Source organism: Microtus pennsylvanicus, chromosome 5 (assembly GCF_037038515.1).
Source record: "Microtus pennsylvanicus isolate mMicPen1 chromosome 5, mMicPen1.hap1, whole genome shotgun sequence".
In the NCBI taxonomy this organism is placed as follows: Eukaryota; Metazoa; Chordata; class Mammalia; order Rodentia; family Cricetidae; genus Microtus; species Microtus pennsylvanicus.
In genome coordinates, this window is record NC_134583.1 from 63,762,631 (window position 1) to 63,781,168 (window position 18,538).

At 47.1% G+C, this 18,538-nt stretch overlaps 1 protein-coding gene across 2 annotated transcripts in view; it reads left to right on the forward strand.

Annotated features, from left to right (window-relative positions):
* Window positions 1–18,538, forward strand: part of Prkcb (protein kinase C beta) — a 346,051-nt gene that overhangs the window by 248,409 nt on the left and 79,104 nt on the right. For both annotated transcript variants that reach the window (XM_075972109.1, XM_075972108.1), the window contains exon 9: window positions 7,321–7,467. In XM_075972109.1, the coding sequence (XP_075828224.1) occupies window positions 7,321–7,467 (147 nt within the window). The remainder of the gene's footprint in view (window positions 1–7,320; window positions 7,468–18,538) is intronic.

Here is an 18,538-nt window from a genome sequence, read left to right on the forward strand (position 1 = left end):
CCCCGCTCAGGCAGGCTTCTCTTCAGTCTTTGAGACCAGGGCTCCCCTCACGTCAGTGACCATGGGGTGAGGTGTGCAGACACATGCCAGTTTTGCACAGGGAGATGTTCGAGGCAGGTTTTGCAGAGGGAAGGTGGCTGGGACTATGCATGGCATTTGTGCATCACATGATTTAAAAGTATTTTCATGTGGGAAACGTGGTCCTTTGTTCACACAGTCTAAAGAGTCAGGGGGCCACTGATCAGGTCTCGGTAGGAAGTCATCTGCTCACTCTAGAAGGTCAGTGGGAGCAGAGTCAGGGGAAGGGGGAGTGAGTACCAGGTGAGGCTGGGGAGTGGGTGAGGACAGGGTGGCATGTGGGGGGAGGGGTGAATGTCAGGAGAACTGGGAGGTGGTTAAGGTTAGAGATCTGGCTGCAATGGCTTTAAGAAAGGCTTTGGCATTCACTTCAAGAAGCATGTTAGCTTCACACTCAACTAGGCACCTGTTACTGGAGTGTCCAAGGGCCCTTGTCTTGAGCCTGGGTCCTCCACAGCCTGGACAATACTAGATGCTGTAGATGCCCTGGGGTCTCCTGGAAATGAGTGCATTGGCCTTGGGCTGGCCAATCATCCTCCTCCACTGTTATAGTTTGAATCTGAAGTGTTCCCACAGGCTTATGAATGCTTTATCCCTGGTGGTGGAAAGTTCTAGAAACTTCAATGAAAGGAACTAGGCATCATGGTGGGTCCCTGTAGTTGTCTTGTCCCTAGCTAGACTCTTTCTGTCTTACTCTCTGCTTCCTGTCCACCATGACGAAAGTAGATGTTCCCCCACCACACCCACCTGCTACCATGATGCCTTGCCTGAGTGCACAGGGCCAAGAGACTGTGGGCAGATTCCTCTGAAACTGGGAGCCAAATACATTTTCCTCCTTTAAGTGTGTCTATCCGGTGCTGGTCTCAGTGACAAAGTGACTAACATTTACAATGACCTTGACTGCTGAAAGTCTTTTTCTTGGTGGCCTTCGAAACTAAGTGACTTGATAAAAGATCCTTCCCACCACATGGAGCTGGGAATTGGATGCTTTCAGAAAAGAACTGGAAGGCAAGACTTCCAGAGAAAGCTCTCTGTGCTGGCAGTATCTGTTGGCTGAGGCTGTTATGATTATGGGTGAAAAAAAGAAACCCTAAAACAAGGCCAGTATTCTCTTGTAGAAAATGAAGTCTCAGCTTCACAAAAACGTTTCCTTCTGTCCTGGGGCGGCAGGGGTGACATTTCCAAACACCAAAGAAAACGTTTTCTATGAGAATAGAGCATTTGTCTGAGACAGTAATTGGCTTGAAGTACAGGGTTGTTTTATCTGCATGCGACAAAATATGTCCCTTTATCCCTAGCAGGAGCCTGCAAATACTTGTTTATGGCTGAATTATAATCGCTCCATACCATAGCTGTTGATTAAAAAAAAAAAAAAACGCTTCCAACAGACTGAAATCGCTCTCAGGCACACAGAGGGATTTTACTTGACCTTGAGCGTGAGAAATGTAATCCCCACACAATGAGCAATTAGCAACCAGAATGAGTCAGGAATTACCTTCAAGCGTCTTATCAGGGGTGACTAGGACTGCCAGAATTGGGGTGATAGTGTTCTGTGGTGGGGCGTGCTTGATGCAATGAGTGGACATTCCGGAGTGTCCTCTGGAGGGTGTCTTCTGCCTCCGGCCTTGCATGTGTGTGGGGGCCGGGGGAGATGACTCGCCTTTTAGGATCCACTTACTTAACAAAGTACTTAGGACACACTGTGTGTCACTCTGAGTGAGCCTTAGGACACACTGTGTGTCACTCTGAGTGAGCCTTAGGACACACTGTGTGTCACTCTGTGTGTGCCTTCCTTGTCACAGCCCGGAAAGCTACACTGGAGCCACGTCAGTTCCTCTTTCAGCAGAAGAAACTGAGGCACGAGAAGTGAAGTAACTTTTGAAGACCCCAGAGCTGGTCATGGCCATGGGTTTGAATTTCTCTAAAAATAAATGATAAAGGTCCCAAGCCTGGAATAGGAGGTTCATTCCTGTTCCAAGCACTTGGGAGGCAGAAGCAAGAGATAGAGCATTTGCGACCAGTCTGGGCTACACAGTAAGACCCTAGCTCAAAAACACCAGTCAGTCAATCAGTGATAGTAGTTGCTTTGGGAACTGGGCCCTATAAGTCTTATGAGGAGCAGGGTGATGAGGAGGTAAGGCGAGAGAGAGAGCGAGAGAAAGAGAGAGAGAGAGAGAGAGAGAGAGAGAGAATAAGGACAGCTCCCTTTATGTCAGTGAGGGATTAGTTCCAGAGGTCCCTGCCCTCAGGAGATACCCAGCCTGGAGACACCAGATTCTCCCCAGAGAAAACCATATATATAATCTCCTCCCAAATGCTTTAAACCACCCCAGATGACCTAGAATGCACATTGCAATGCAGTGGGCTCTAACTGGCTAATACTGTATAGTTTTGGGGACCAAAGGCAAAGGGTCTGTACATGTTCAGTATGGGGAGATCTTTTCCTTCATGATTTGCCCTGTGGCTGTGTGGATCTGCTGCTACTGACGATGACCGTCAGACCAAGCTGTCGCTGCTTCAAGCAGCTAGACTTTAATAACCCCCGTCTTCCCAAACAGAAAACACTGTGAGTTTACTTGCTGAGTGCCCCCATCCAGGGACAGGAGCTGGGGCCTTACCCACAGCCTTTTCCCTCACTAGTGGAGGCACCTACCCCTGATAAGATGAGCCCAGGGGCGGGGGACAAAGTGGCAGGTCTTTGTAGACAGCAGCCCAGAGGTGGGGGACCACACCCGAGAGTCTGCTCAAGCTGCCTGGCTTTAAATCTTACTTGCAACAGGGAAGTTAGTCTGCCGGAGCTTTCAACACATCATCTGTAACAAAAGGACTCTGACACTCTTAACTGCCTGAGATTGCATGAGGGCTGGATGACATCATGCCTCTAGAAGCGTCTGGTACAGCATACGCATTCAGGTGTCGAATGCTGGTAATGGCGTTGTCAGATCCTCTCTGGAAATCAACCAAGCTCAGTACATGCTCCTGGGGTTGGTGGGAGCCTCTCCAGGTGCACCCCATGCTTTCTGGCCTTCTGGGATAGCTGGGAGTGCATTTGGGGCTCCCCTGTAGGTAGAGTGCAGAGGGGCCTGAAGTCGGGTCTTGACCATCTGAGATGGAGCCTGAAGGTTTTGTGGTTCACTAGGGCAGAATGCAAAGGGACCCAGCTCCACTCGGCAGGGCTGCCTTCCGCTTTGCCTCTCAACACTGCAGACATGAAAGGCGGCCGCCAGGGGAGGATTGTTTCTGCTGTGGCTTTCATTTTTGGTGACACTGTCTTTGATGAAGGACCCGTGAGGCACCTGCAACTCTGGGATCTCTAGAAAGTTGTATGACAGGTTCTTGTCCTCAGGAGGCTCATAGGATCAGGGGAACAATCCTAAATGGGGAACTAGGAACCTTAACAGGGAGGAAGCCCATCCAGTGTCGCCAGGGCAACTTCTTCAGAAGAGGCTGGGAGTCTGGTTTTGCAGTTTTGTTTTGTTTTTGGTAAGAGGGGGAGAACACAGGAGCTACACCTCCAGCCCAGTTCTAGATGTTTATAAGACCTCTCCTGATTTTTGACAGTTGGCAACTGATTAAACGTTAAAGTGACAACAGCGTTTGATAGAATAAACTTCTTTTGGTTCTAATATTGAACTAATATGCTATTGCTGTAACAAAGGAATGAAGCTAGGTAATTTAGAAGAAAAGGTCCCCCCCCACAATTTTGGGGTATGAAAAGCTGCATGGCCCCTATCAGTGTGGCCTCTGGTGAGAACCATCTTGGCTGAGTCCCATCATGGGGGAGAAATAGAAAAGGAAGTAGATGTGTGTGGAAGGGGTTCAGCACATAGTGGCTTTGCTTCCTAAAGACTTTAGAGAGAAATAACCAATGAAAGGAGCATCATTTCCTCCCAAGGGCGGCATCCTAATCACCCACTCACTTTCCACAAGGTCGTATTGTGTCATACTGGGGACCAAGCTCCAGCATGGGCATCTTATCTAAACACAGTTCACAAACACTGGCCCCTAAGGACTTTTTTTAAAATTAGTTATTTTGGGGGGCTGGAGAGATGACTCAGTGGTTAAGAGCACTGGCTGCTCTTCCAGAGGACAAGGTTCAAATTCTAGCACCCACATGTGGCTCCCAACTGCCTGTACCGCCTGTTCCAGGGGATCTGATGCCCTCTTCTGGCCTCCACAGGCACTGCATGCACACAGTGCCCAGACACACCTGTAGACAAAATACCTATGCATGTAAACTAAAAGTAAAATAAAAAAAAAAAACACAAAAGCTTAATTCCAGTCCACTGAAACAAATCCAAGTGAAGAAACTGAAAGGCACGAGCTCTCCCATTTCCTTTAAGAGGAAATTGTGATCTAGGACCTCCATGTGGATGGACAAGCACACCCTATGGCTGGGGTGAGAGTGGGATGAGAAACAAGCATGGGAGTCCAGTACATCTCAGGTCAGCTACAGAGGAAACAGGAGACCCAGTGAGGAGGCAATGAGATGGAGAGGGGCAGGGGAGATTGGATCAGTCAGGAAAAAAACCAGGAGACTAGAGGGAGGATTCAGGACGGCATGAGGATATGATCCAAGAAAGATAGGCAACCATTGTCTGGGGCACCTCTCTTCCGTGACGTCTCCACCCCAATGACATGGTCTCATGCTTTGAATCACCTCCGCCTCCCTGGGACTCCTTGCCTCTGTCTCTCAAATCTCTCCTTTGCTCTTAACCCATAGGAGCTGCTTGTTGGGTGTTTTGGGCTTAAACATCAACATGTCTTACTATAAAACTAGTTTGAGTTCTGGGACAGCTGTTTGGTTAGTAGCCTCAAACACCACCAACACCCATCAACAGAAGAATGATTAATATCAGCAATGAGTTCTCAGCAACCCCGAGAGGACTTTCTGGTTCATGCAACTGAGTGAAAAGGGATTCCAGAATGTTCTGATGAGAGGAGGAAAGAAGGCATGAAAGGGTCTTTGTTCTTTGATTTTATTTGAATGAAATTCAAGAATAAATGAAGCTGACCTATGAGCAGGGTTTGTCTTCGCTGTTTGTAAGGGAAGATCAGCTGCAAACCTCCCTGGGGAGTTGGTCTTGGTCCATATCTTGTTTGGGGTGTAGCTATGCATATAATTGTCAAAGTTCATAGAATTATGTACTTAAGATCTGTGCATTTTACTATTTGCATCTCAATTATTTACATATTTTATTTATTTGTGTAGGCATGATCATTTGTGTGCAGGTACATATGTGTTTATGTGCACATGGCAGCCAGCGGACAACCATGGGTGTCCTTTCTTAAACACTTATTTTGAGACAAGGTCTCTCACTGGCCTGGAGCTCACTGAGTAGACTAAGTTACTGGAAAGTGAGCCTTAGGGCCCCATCCTCCTGCCTCCACCTCTCCAGCCCTGAGATTACCAGCATATACCACCATGCCCTTTGAAATGTGGATTCTGAGGTGGCAACTCAGCTCTGTGTGTTTACAAGGCACACACTTTTCCAACCGAACTATCTCCCTTGGTCCCAACTTCAATTTTTTTAAAGCAGTAACTAAGAAGATGAAAAGCGATGGGAGCCGAGCAGTCTCGCTCACTGAATGTCGGCCTAGGCTACAGCTGACATCATTCTTGAAAGTCAGCATGGAGGACATTGTCCCTGCACGATGCGCATCCTCTGAGCATCAGTGTCTCTTCTGCTCCCTGATCTACCCTGGGCACCTCCAGCAGAGCCCGGTGTGTGGCAGACACTCAGTGGGAGTCCCTTGATTGGATGAGTCATTTTCATTGGCATTCAAAACCCCAGGAAGGGGCTGAGGAGATGGTTCGGTTAGTAAAGTGTTTGTGCAATCGGAAGGACCTGAGCTTGACTCTCCACCAACTCATGTAAAACCAGGCGCGTGGTGATGACATGCATTTGTAATCCCAGTGCTCCTGTGGGGAGAGGGGAGGCAGAGATGGGCGAATCCCTGGAAACTAACTTGAGGGCAAGCCAGCCTAGCTTGGTGCACACGGTGGCAAATGCTAAGACAGACCCTGCCTCCAACAAAGCAGAAGGTGAAGGCTGACACCTGAGGGTGTCCTCTGACCTCCACTTGAGTATTGTGTCATGCACACACTCACATCCCCACTTACATTTATAAAAATTTACACCCCTCTCTCTCGATCATCTGTTGTCTGTCTATCTATCTATCTATCTATCTATCTATCTATCTATCTATCTATCCATCCATCCATCTATCCTCTATCTATCTATCTATCTATCTATCTATCTATCTATCTATCTATCCATCCATCTATCTATCCTCTATCTATCTATCTATCTATCTATCTATCTATCTATCTATCTATTTATCTATCTATCCTCTATCTGTTTCTCTCATCACACCACACACACACACACACACACACATAAGGGGGGGGAAGAGAAACAAAACTCCAGAAAGCATTTTATTGCCTATTTGTCATCAAAAGACATGAAATAAGGAAACCATGATAATGGTAGCCATTCACAGGGTCTGCTGTGTACCGGGGCTCATGCTTGGCACTGGCACTGTCAGCGTTCATGGGGACTGAGGTATAGAACGTTCTTTTGCCAGGTGCACTCCGTTGCCTGTTCTGCTCCACATACTCATCCAGATAACCGAGAATCAGTGAAAACCAAACTGGCAAAGCCCGTGTCCTCCAGGAGCTTATACTCTGGTGTAAAGGAAAACAGAAGTCACTAAACAAGCATGTGTGAAGAAAGTCAAGGCAACAAGGACAGAAATTACCAACAGCTGTGTCTGGACGGCAGCTGGGAAGGGCTGGCTCTCTTATACAGGCTCAGCGGCTATGGGGAAGGAGCACTTACTCTCTCAACAAATGCAAGCTGAAGCATTTTGGCTAGTGGCTGACTCGCTTGTATGAGAAGCTTCATGTTACTTACTGTGAAACTTGGTAGGGAGGGACCCAATGTGGGTCCTCTGGGTGACAGATAGATGCTAACAGGCAGTGCTGATAAGACAGGGAAAGAAGTCGATGAATTCCAGGGTGGCCAAGGAAACATGCACCTCCCAGGGAAGGACGTGATTGGAGGGATAATGAGAGGGGCCCAGGATGGCCTCAAGGCGGTACATTTGCAGAGCAATGCAGTTGTGCATTGCAGAGGTTAGGTTTCTGACTGTAGGAACCACAGCATCTGCTGAGCCCGTGTATCTTCCTACAGTGTGTTCCCAGCCCTCATCCTGTATTCTGTTTATTTCTTCCTCCAGAGAGCCAAGATCAACCAGGGTACCAAAGCTCCAGAAGAAAAGACAGCCAACACCATCTCCAAATTTGACAACAATGGCAACAGGGACCGGATGAAACTGACCGATTTTAACTTCCTGATGGTGCTGGGGAAAGGCAGCTTTGGCAAGGTACAGAGTGACTTGGTGGTCGCATCCACTTTGGATGGAACCGATGTCCCTATGGTGGGAAAAGAGGTGAACATAGATAAACCCAGGTTGCAGCCTGTACTGAACATTGTGAAGAAGGTGAATAGGGGCTTATCTCACCTACAAATCAAGAGGGGACCCACTCACATGATCTGGGGAGGAGAAATGAGCCAAGAATGGCAATGAGCCAGCCATGCATTCAGAACAAGGAAGGAGGTGCTGAGAACATAGCTCAGTTATCAGAGTGGCTTGCCTAGCAGGCATGATGCCCTGATTTGGTCCCTAGCATTGCATAATCCAGACATGGAGGCAAGTACCCATCACTTCAAAATTTAGGCATCAGGAGGTAGAGATACAGGGATCCTCCTCAGCTGCATAGTGAGTTCAAGGCCAGCCTGGAATACATAAGACCCAGTCTCTTGAAGTAAACCAGAGCAAGGAAAGACTGTTCCAGCAGAGGGAAGAGCAGTGCCAGCATCCCGAGGTGGGAAGGGCTTGGCGCATTCTAGGTGTCACCAGGAGGCACTGGGACCATGGTGACGTGAGCAGAGGACAGGAGGTAGCGAAGGGAAGCAGTGGCTTGATCATGCTGAGGGCCATGAGCTAGGAAGGTACGCATGGATTTTCTCCACGGTGCAGCGGGGAGCCATTGGAAGTTTTTAAGCAGAGAAGTGACACGATCGGGTTTGCTTTTGGAAAAGATCACGGTGGCCATTGAGACTGGGAACAGTTCCTCTTGAGCAACAGCACAGTGAAGGATGACCCTGGGACTCATAGAGCAATCCTGGATGCTGTTATAGACACCGCGAGATGCTGTTTTACCAGAGTCGAGATTGTGTTATAAGTATTCCTGACTTGTTTAGTGTTGTTTGGAGTCTTTGAATCCCTGAGTGTGCCACAAAGATGTCTGCTATAAATCTCATCGCGTGAACTCAGGTGTGCAAAAAATATAAATTTCTTTTTCGTCTCTGAAACTTAAGCAAGAAACCTGAGTTATCCTTGAGTCCCCCTGCATGCTCCATCTTTGTCCTTATACCACCCGTGCCCTTCCATACTCCATACAGTTCAGTCGCCAATCCTGTCGGGTCAGTCAAAGCCTACTCAGCACCTGCTACCTCTACTCCGTCTTCCACAGCATGGCCCTCAGCCAAACCACTGCGAAAGCTCCTTACTGGTGTCCCTTGCCACCTCAGCACCCATAATCAGTACGCTCCTCGCTTAGCAGCTGCAGTGGTTTGGTTACTAGCTTCCTGTAAGTTAGTCTTCTCTCCTGCCACTGCTCAGATGCATTGTCTGTTCCATTCTCATTTGTGGCTTACGCTACCCTTATGATCTCACCCTTCTTTGCTCCTTGACATCTTTTCTTCTCCTGTTGCCCAGCACATTCTAGATAGAATGGTGGTTGCTGGGTGCCTGAATCAAGCCAGTTTTCTTCTTCCCATAGATCTTTGTTGACACAAGACCCTCAGGTCTTTGCATGGCTGGCTCTTCTAATTCACATCTCTACTGGGATACCACTTCTGTAAGGTCTTCCCTGACCACCAACTTAAAGCAGTTATCCATTAATTCTCTTGTTTGATGTAGGGTCTTGCTACATAGCCCAGGTTGGGCTCTAACCTATAGTCTCGCTGCATCAGTCCTTCCTCATAGTGCTGGGATTTTAAGCATGTACCCCCTTACCCAGCCATTCTCCATTCTATTTTCTCCTCTCATGGAAACTATTAATGGATGATACTCCTATTTACATACTAGTCTGTTGCTTTTTCTGCTAAAGTGACCCAAGAGCAAGACTCTTCCCTGTTATAGCCAACCTTGAATTTCAAAATTATGGACGTGATTAATTCAACATTGTAGTAATATGAGCGGCGGCGGGGCTGCGTCCCCAACACCCCAGCCGCCTGCTTCGGCTCGGCTAGCTTATGCCCCGAAATAATTACACAGACACTGTATTCTTTTAAAGACTGCTTTGCTCATTTCTACCTAGTATCTTCTAGGCTAACTCTCCCACCTGGACTAGCCCATTTCTTATCATCTGTATAGCACCGGTCTTACCGGGAAGATTCTAGCCTATGTCCTTCCTGGGTCGGAGCTGGGGCATGGCGTCTCTCTGACGCGTCTGCTCCGGAGAGGAGAGCTGCGGAGTCTGACCTCACTTCCTCTTCCTCCCAGCGTTCTGTTCTGTTTACTCCTCCCACCTATCTCCTAACCAATGAGAGCCAAGCAGCTTCTTTTTATTTAACCAATGACCTTCCTCCATCACAACATCTAGGTTTAATGCTTGTGTTTTCTATTGCCTATGACCAGGTTTTCTGTTGAGATCCATTCAAGACTCTGAAATGCTGTCTTAGACTTTGAAGAGCCTCAGGTTGGAATGAGAATGGAAAGAAAGGACAGACACTCAAGGGGGTGGCCAAGGAGCGCTAAGCTCCATCAGGTTACACAGTAGGCAGCTGATTGTGGTCCACACCCCTTGGGTGAGTTTTCCAAGCAGTGATGAGCAGTTTGGGTGTGAGGTGGAGAAGCGTACTGGGAGTAAGACTAGGGCTGTTTAGGGGAAGCAGTGAACTAGATTATGGTAACAGCCTGCTGCAACCCACAGAGGCTAGCATGTAGAAATCAGGTGTCCAGGAAAAATGTAGTAACTGAGTGAGTGAACACAGTGCCTAGACAGGGTCAGAAAGGAAAGTAAACAGGAAGAGGGGAGCCACTTGGTGGGAGTGAAGGGCTCTATGGAAGCCTAGAGATGAAATATTAAGGGGAGAGTCAGGGTGTTTAAAATGTTAGGAAGAATGGATTTCAAAGTAAAGCAGTTTCCCCAAGGATGAAGGAGAAAGTGACCTAAAGGAAGAGGGAATTCTGATAGGCTGAGTCCAGTCGGGAGTCTTGTATTATGTCATTTCTGAGGTTTGACCTATGTCACATGGGTGGGCCTTGAACCTTCCTATTGTCCTTCTGCCTCATCCACTCAGGTGCAGAGATCACAAAGGAGCAACACTGCACCCAGTCTTATGTAGGAACTTCAAAAATTAAGTTTTGAGTTGGGTGCAATGATACACATATATAGCTACACAAGAAACTGAGCAAAAGGAGTCAAGGCTGGGTGCGCAGCATAGTCAGACCTCCAACTCATAGAAGATAAAATTGAATCATACACAACGCATATGTGAGCACACACACACATGCAGAGTTTTGCGGATGTAATTTTCATTATGCTCTCCCCACATAACCAATACAATCCTCCAGTGGTTTCTAATTTGTCACAACAATCAGCACAGTCTCAAGATTGTCACCACCCAAGAAACTTCATAATTACACACAGTCCTTTCTCATTTCTTTCTTCTCCAATTATATTTTAAGTCAGCCTTGTATTTACATGGCTTACAATTAAAATTATATTAAGAGTATAAACATTGGGGAATCTTGCTTCCACTCAAGTTTGCTCACTCCTGTGGCCCCTCGCTGACTCGGTCTCCACATGTGAACTTTTCTTAATTGAATTTGCTTCATTCTAGTCTCCCCGGGCTCATTTACCATTCTTATTTTTGTCCTTGTTAACTCAAAAGTCAGTGTACCGTGCACATGCTTTTGATAACTTAACAGTATAGGCAGGAGAATTGCTGATGGAAAATGGAAATTCCATGGGGGCTTCTGGAAAGAACTGAGGCTGAGGTGGGGCTTAGGGGGGTAGTGGGAGAATGGATCGTTAGGGAACAGTGAGCAAATAAGAGAGAATAGATCATATGTTTCCATGGAAACTGTTACAATAATTGAGAGTTTTCTTGCAGGCTGGAGATGTAGCATTAAATAAATCACAGACAGAATAACAGTCTATCATGAAAGCAAAACAGAATCACAAACACCTCTGTGATCACTTAAAGCAGAGCGATCCTTTGCTACTCTACGATGCCAACTCTGGTTTGGAATTAATGCACTTTTGTATTCGAATGCCGACTTTGAACATCTTGCACGCTCTGGCTAGGTACATAGATCAGTCCCCTTAAAGAGAAGAATGTGGCCACGAATCTGCTCTCCCCCTTTGGAAGATGAAAAGAACCAGCCTTGGGCTTTGCGCCTCCCTCCCCCAGGTCCACAGTATCAGATCTGGCTCAGAAAAACAGACTCTCAACAAGCACTGCGATCATTTGCAGAGCCACTGACGGTGACACAAGCATTTTGCTGAGAGCTGTGAAAATGTCACAAGGGTGAAAGCGAGTGTGAGGCCACCGCGTTCCAAATGTGTGGCCCGCTCCTGGAAACCTGCGAGAGAAGCGTCATCTCGAGAGTTAGCTCATGGTTCTCGGGAAGATTGTCTTAGTTGAGCAGTGCTGGTGGGTACGTTGGATTTTCTTAGAGACAGAGGTATCTGGAAGTTCCATATATGTGCATATATAAAGAGGGGAAAAATGGACAGGTGACCGATTATCGTCTTTGCATGGCAAGCACCTCTTACAATACCTGCACAGCATAGACACGAGTCTTTTTTTTTAAATAATGGTATTTTCTATTTGGTCTTAGAAAGTTCCGTACATTTATGTTTCTATTTCATGCAGTACAAGGTGATCATATTCATCAATTCCCCCCTCCCTTCCTCTATCCAAACCCCACCTCTTTCTCAACGTCATGTCCTTTTATTGTTATTAATAACCTCCTGCGTCTATTTAATGCTGCCCACGTGTGTGGAGGGACATCCACAGGGGCAGGGGAAACCTACCAGATCACATCTCCAAAAAAGAGTGAATCTCCCTCCTTCAGCAGCTCTAGAGATGAGGCTTTGGCCCCTTCCCCCGTCCTTGCAGTATTGTGACTGGCTTGATCTTGCACAGGTGACCACAGCTGCTGGGAGTTGATGTGAACAACAGCCACGCCATGTCTGGAAGTGAGCATTTCATAGTTCTCTCCCATACTGACCGACCTGACATTCTTTCGGCTCCCTTCTCTGCAGTGCTCCCCGAGCCTTGGATGAGGAGGTTGATGTAAACGACCCGTGTGTACCTGAGAACTCATTTATACTCAGCACGTAGACCAGTTATAAGTCTTTCATTAACCAGTGCCTACAGCAAAAAGAAGCTTCTCTGACAAGATCTAAGTGTATGTCTATGGGTATAAATATAAATACCTAGGAGGCAGTTAGACAGGGTGAGCATTTAACAAAGCCACAACAGTATATTCCCCATGTGGGCCTCTGATCATGGGCTTTTGATTGGGTGGAACTAGCTCAAATCCAACCCGAAAGCAGTTGGTTACCTCCATAGCTGTCATACCACGCTTGCACTAAGGGGTACCCCTCTCCAGGAAGGCTGGTTTTGTAGCATGTCAGGTCTAGTGCTGGGTAGGATCTGTACAACACCTTCTGGCACTGTACAAGTTAGACAGCAGGGAGGGGGGAGTGTCCTGGTCAGTGTGAACCAGATATAACTCTACACCGCAGACTTGATGTCTCTCATCCAAAAGTGCCATGTTACAGACATCTGTTAAGTGATGAGGGCTAATATTGCTGTCTTCTGCACCTCGTGCACTTATGGTAATGTTACATATTGTTCAGATCTTTTTAAAAAGTTACACAGGAGCTGGGACAATAGATCAGTTGATGGTATTTGGGATACAAGCATGTGGACCTGAGTTCATACTGGTAGCAGGAACCTATATAATCCTAGCACCGGGGGAGGCAGGGACAGAAGGATCCCTGGGGATTGCTGGCCAGCTAGCTTCAGATTCAGGACTTAAAAAAAATAAGGTGAGGAGCAATAGAGGAAGACATCTAGCATCAATCTTTGGCCTATGCTTGCATGTACATGAATACACATACACACACACACACTCAGAGAAAGAGAGAGGGAGAGGGAGAAAGAGAGGGAGAGAGAGGGGGAGGGAGAGAGAAAGAGAGAGAGGGGGGGGGGGAGGGAGAGAGAAAGAGAGAGAGAGAGAGAGAGAGAGAGAGAGGGGGAGAGAGAGAGAGAGAGAGAGAGAGAGAGAGAGAGAGAGAGAGAGAGAGAGAGAGAGATGCATGCATGCAGAAAAGTGAAGCCAAAAAGTTAGATGGGGAGGTTTTCCTCGTTCTCTTATATGTCTGACTCTTGGTTGTAGCAGGTTGTGTATGTGTGTGTGTGTTTTGCAAGGTAGAAGAGAACTGTATCATAGGCGTAGATTCACAAAGAAGTTGAAGCCCAGGCTGGGGAAGCAGCTCCGCGGCTGAAGGCTTGCTGTGTAAACAGGAGCCTGAGTGCAGAACCTCCGTAAAGTCGGCGGCGCAGCCATGTGCATCTGTAATTCCAGATTCCTGTGCTGAGCAGAGAGGTGCCAGCAGCAGGCTCTTGAAGCCACTGAGCCAGCTAGCTGTGACAAACAGCAACGAGACCCTGACTGACAGTAGAAGGAGGTGGCTGGGGTTGCTCTTGCTCTCTACATGTGACCCTCACGTGTTCATACCCTCGCTCACACATAAAAATGCATACATACATACATACACACACAACACACAAACATTTAAAAAGAAGCTCAAACATAATACAAAGATCCCTGTAAAATAAAATAATATTTTTTTGCAACTTGATTGTTACTAGAAAAAAATGAAAATAGCTTAAAGAGTCATTCATTTAAATGAAGTTTAAATAATAGTGATTTATCCAAGATACATTTAAACGAAGTGTCTTTCTCTGATTCGCTTCCTTTCACATTTATCCATTTTTAAACAGAAAAATGGGAACTGTGTAAGGAGCATCCACAATACCTACCACCTAGATTCTGCAATTACCAATTGACTTTCTTTGCTTTATCACATCTCTGTGTGTCCATCTGGACACCCTTCCACACCCTCCCAGGGCATTTCAGAGCCAGCGATGGACCTCAGTTCATGTTAATATAAACTCTGTAGCACGCCGTCCGTCTAACCAGGGCACAATCATCTAAGCTCATATTTACAGTTAACAAAATGCACATTTTTTACTTGCATGGTTCTGTACATTTTGAAATAATGTTCACATTAAAGCCAAACTGAAGGAGCAGGCTGAGCGCGGCTGTGGCGTGCTGGGGGAGCCTACAAGAGAGTGGCTCTAGACTAAATCACCGAAGGCCTTCCTGAGATAGCTCATGAGGATGAGTTAACCAAGCAAAGGAGGTAAGAAAGGAATGAGAACCTTGGTGCCTCCGCTCTGACTTAGGCTTGTTTGTGTAGCAGGCAGGACATGAACTCAACCGCAGGAACAAACAGACTCCCAGAGGTATACTAGCCCAGATACAATAGAGGTATAATTTAAGTCATAAATAGTCCAAGATGGGTGTCCCTGGCCCCACTCTCTCCATATGACAATTAAGGGACGGAATTCTTTCTGCCATACATGGGCCACATTAGTCTCACTAGCCTGTTCCCTACATTCAGAGGGAGGAGGGGGAGGACTGGGAGGAGGAGGTTCAAGCTGCTTCTTAACGGGCTTTGTTCTGGAAGTGACACACATCACTTCTGCCCACATCCTATCCGAGAGATTTCATTCCGTGGCCACGCCTCTCTGCAAGGGAATCTGGGAGAATAATTTTGGTGGCTGGCAAGAGGTTTTACCAATCTTGCCTGCTTGTCAGCTTTGGATGGGAGTCTCAGTGTCCCCAAAGACCTTCTGACCTTTTCCTTTGGAACACCCGGTTTCCCACATCCCATAAACAAACAAACAAAAAAAAACTTAAAGCGCCTCTTCCTGGTGACATTTCCTTGTGTTCAAATTATGGGACATGCCAGGTGCTGGAGCTGCCTTTCCTGAGCCCAGCAGAAGCCAGGAATAAATCAAGTAGGAAGGCAGCAGCTTATGAAATTGAAAGGATAAATGGGTGAGTACTTAGACACTGGGCACCCAGGTACCGCATCCACGGGCGTTAAAAACAGCCCCGTCTTGTTCTGTGGCTGAGTGTTCATCTAAGCAGAAAACAAACCTCCTCTTCTACGGCTTCATCTTCCTGGAACAGTAGCCAGGAGATCCAGTGCCTGGATGATCCCAGAAGTCTAAGAAGTAGACCCAAAGTGCCTAAACCCCCACCCCACCCCCCAGAGTCCAGGAAGATGCCCTTTCGTACTCAGAATTTAGCTGCTGTTCTCCAAGGTGCTGGCATGGACTTCTCCAGCTCAACATTCACACCACAGAGGCACACACGGAGGTGCAATCACAGATCTGATTCGACAGTCGTATATTTATGTGTTCTAGGACAGCCTATTAGTGAACGGTGATTTTGCTCTTGTACTGCAGCTGTTGTGAGAGTTAAAGTTATGTTTTAAGTTTTAATTGCTGTGCCTAAGATCCATAAAACAAAAAACGCCTCTACTCTGTAGCCCCTTGCCCAAGGACAGATACTTCCTGAGATGCTGGGGGCTATTGTTTATGTAAGATAACAAGCCACATGTTTTCACTCCCCTAGAGAAATTTGACCCTAGTGCATCAGACGTAGGTAGGAGGTACACAGGCAAGAAATATGTCGGGATATATGTTTGCCCCTAATTGGTGAGAAATATGTAGCCTTGTGGGTTTGCCTTTGTAAGCCTCAACAAAATGTGACTTGTTGCCGTTTTCTGGGAACCCTGAATGGACCTGGCCAGGATCCATCATCCTCGCCAGTGTGTAATTAAATCTTGCTTCAAATTTGGCTCAAAAATTGTGGCAATGGTTTTATGCTCACAGGGTGGACTTGACACTAATGCCAGCGGCACAACTGAGGAAAACAGTCTTCACAGCCTATGCTCACATGTAGTTTGCACCTCCGTGGCCACTCTGTTTCAAACAATGTGGAGTCTTCTCTGAGAGTCTGGTGTGGAAACATCTCAGTCTCCCCTCCACTTCGGATCCTGTCCTTTGGAGGAGGCTCATGCATCAGGATCCTCTGTTCTTTCAGCATCCTTCCCAGGATCTATATCCTCCTTCCTTGTTTTTTTGCATTGAATGGATATAGAGAGTCAAGCTGCTCCTTTGAGATTTGCTGCTTTACCAACTACTCCATCTTCATCCTTTACAAAGTGACGCCTCTGATTACCAGCCTTTGGCAGCACCTGTCTCAGGTGTGCATCACTCGGAAGATCTACCACCTAGGTTACGCTTTTTGTTTGTTTGAGAAAGGGTCTATCCACATAGCCCTAGCAGTCCTGGAACTCATTATGTAAGCTAGCTGGTCTTGAACTCACAGAGATCTGTCTGCTTCTGCTTCCCTAGTGCTGGGATTAAAGGTGTGTGCCACCATGCCCAGCAGAGGTCAGGCTTTTGAAAGCAAAGGGAGATAATTCTTCATTTTTAGAAGTGCCCACTGACATCCATAATTAATGATTGAGTTGCTCAGAGGTGCTTATTGAGTATTTACCGTGTACCAGACTCCTTTTCAGTACAGCAGCAACGCCTGTGAACAAGACAGACGGAAGCATCAGCCCTTACAGACTCATACTCTACTGGTGGTGACGGTAATGGTGACAATGCTGGTGCCATCACTTTGAGGTCTTATGGTGTGTCAGGGCCTCATAAACGTTCCGTGTGGATTAGCTACCAGTTTTTCTATGATGTAGCTGTGATCATTCTCCATTTTAAAGGTGACAAGACCAAGATAACAGAAGGCTGGAGTAATTGGTGAAGTCACAAGTTTGTAAATGCCATTTAGTGAGTCAAGTTTGATTCAGAAACGCATAATTTGTGACTTTTGTGGTGTTTAGGATGTGTGGTGGTTTGAGTAAAAATGGCCCCGTAGGCTCATAGGGAGTGTTGCTACTGGGTGGTGTGGCCTTGTTGGAGTAGGTGTGACCTTGTTGGAGTAGGTGTGGCCTTGTTGGAAAAAGTGTGTCACTGGAGAGTGAGTTTGGGGGTTTCAGAAGCCCAAGCTAGGCCCAGTGTCACCCATTTATCGTTCTGTCTGTGGATTCATATGTAGAACTCTCGGCTTCTTCTCCAGCACCGTTTCTGCCCTTGTACCACCTTGCCATGTACTTCCTGCCATGATGATAAAGGATAAATCCTCCAAATCGTAGCCAGCCCCAGTTAAATGCTTTCCTTTATAAGACTTGCCATATCATGGCATCTCTTCACAGCAATGGAACACTGAAGAGCACAGGATGGAAGCCAGGGCCATGAGCATGTTAGGCAAGTATCCCACTATTGTGCTATACCTCCAGCCTTGGTTTGGGGCTCATCATGGCTTGATACTGAATCTGCACATCCCAGCTTATCTCCGTGTCTACAATGTCCATCTATTTGAATAGGATAACAATTTCCCCACATTTTCTCACGTTCGCCCTAAGCGCCATTTCTTCAAGCTGCTGAAGTACCAAGGAGCTCCCTCTCACCCACCTGTCCGTGGACCAGTGTGTGTCAGTGGGATTCCTGAGAGTGTTCCACGAGTACACCTTCCCTTCCACAACCTCTGCCCTCCTGCACAGGCTTCCGCATCGTGAGATCATCCGGCTCTCAGAGCAACTCTAGCAGGAGCAGCTGCGCTCAGTCGTTTCCTTTGCGGTCTTGACCACCGTTTGCTCAGTTCTCACTAGCCGTACTACCTTGTCCCACCACCCCTGTTCCCGTCATACTCCCTCATCGCCTCTCACGTTCACTGGACACAGACTGCCAGGGAGGTATGTGCCATGGGCTTCCACGCATCATGTGGTGTTAATTGGCAGCTATCTATTCTGCTAGATAGTCACGGATAACAACTCTGCCCTATCTATGTAGAAATTTAAGCGAAAAAGGCTTGGTGACTCCTCCAAGATGTGATCTTGGAGAGTTGTTTGTGGCTTGGAGGAGGCTGATCAGAACTTGCGATCTGGTTTTATGATTCCAGTTGCTTCTTACCATCTTGTAATAATACTCTTCTCCACTTTGGGGTGCACATGTCTTCCCAATTCCCCCCCCCTTTTTCCTCCTTCCCTTCCCTCCCTTCCTCCTTCCTTTTTCTCTTCCCCCTCCTCCTCATTCCCCTCTTCAGGAAAGGCTTCTCCATGTAGTCCAGGCTACCCCAGAACTCACTGTATACTCTAGGTTACCTCCAGATGTAGAATCCTCCTGTCTCAGCCTCCTGGGCTGAGCTGCAGCACTCCTTATTCTGA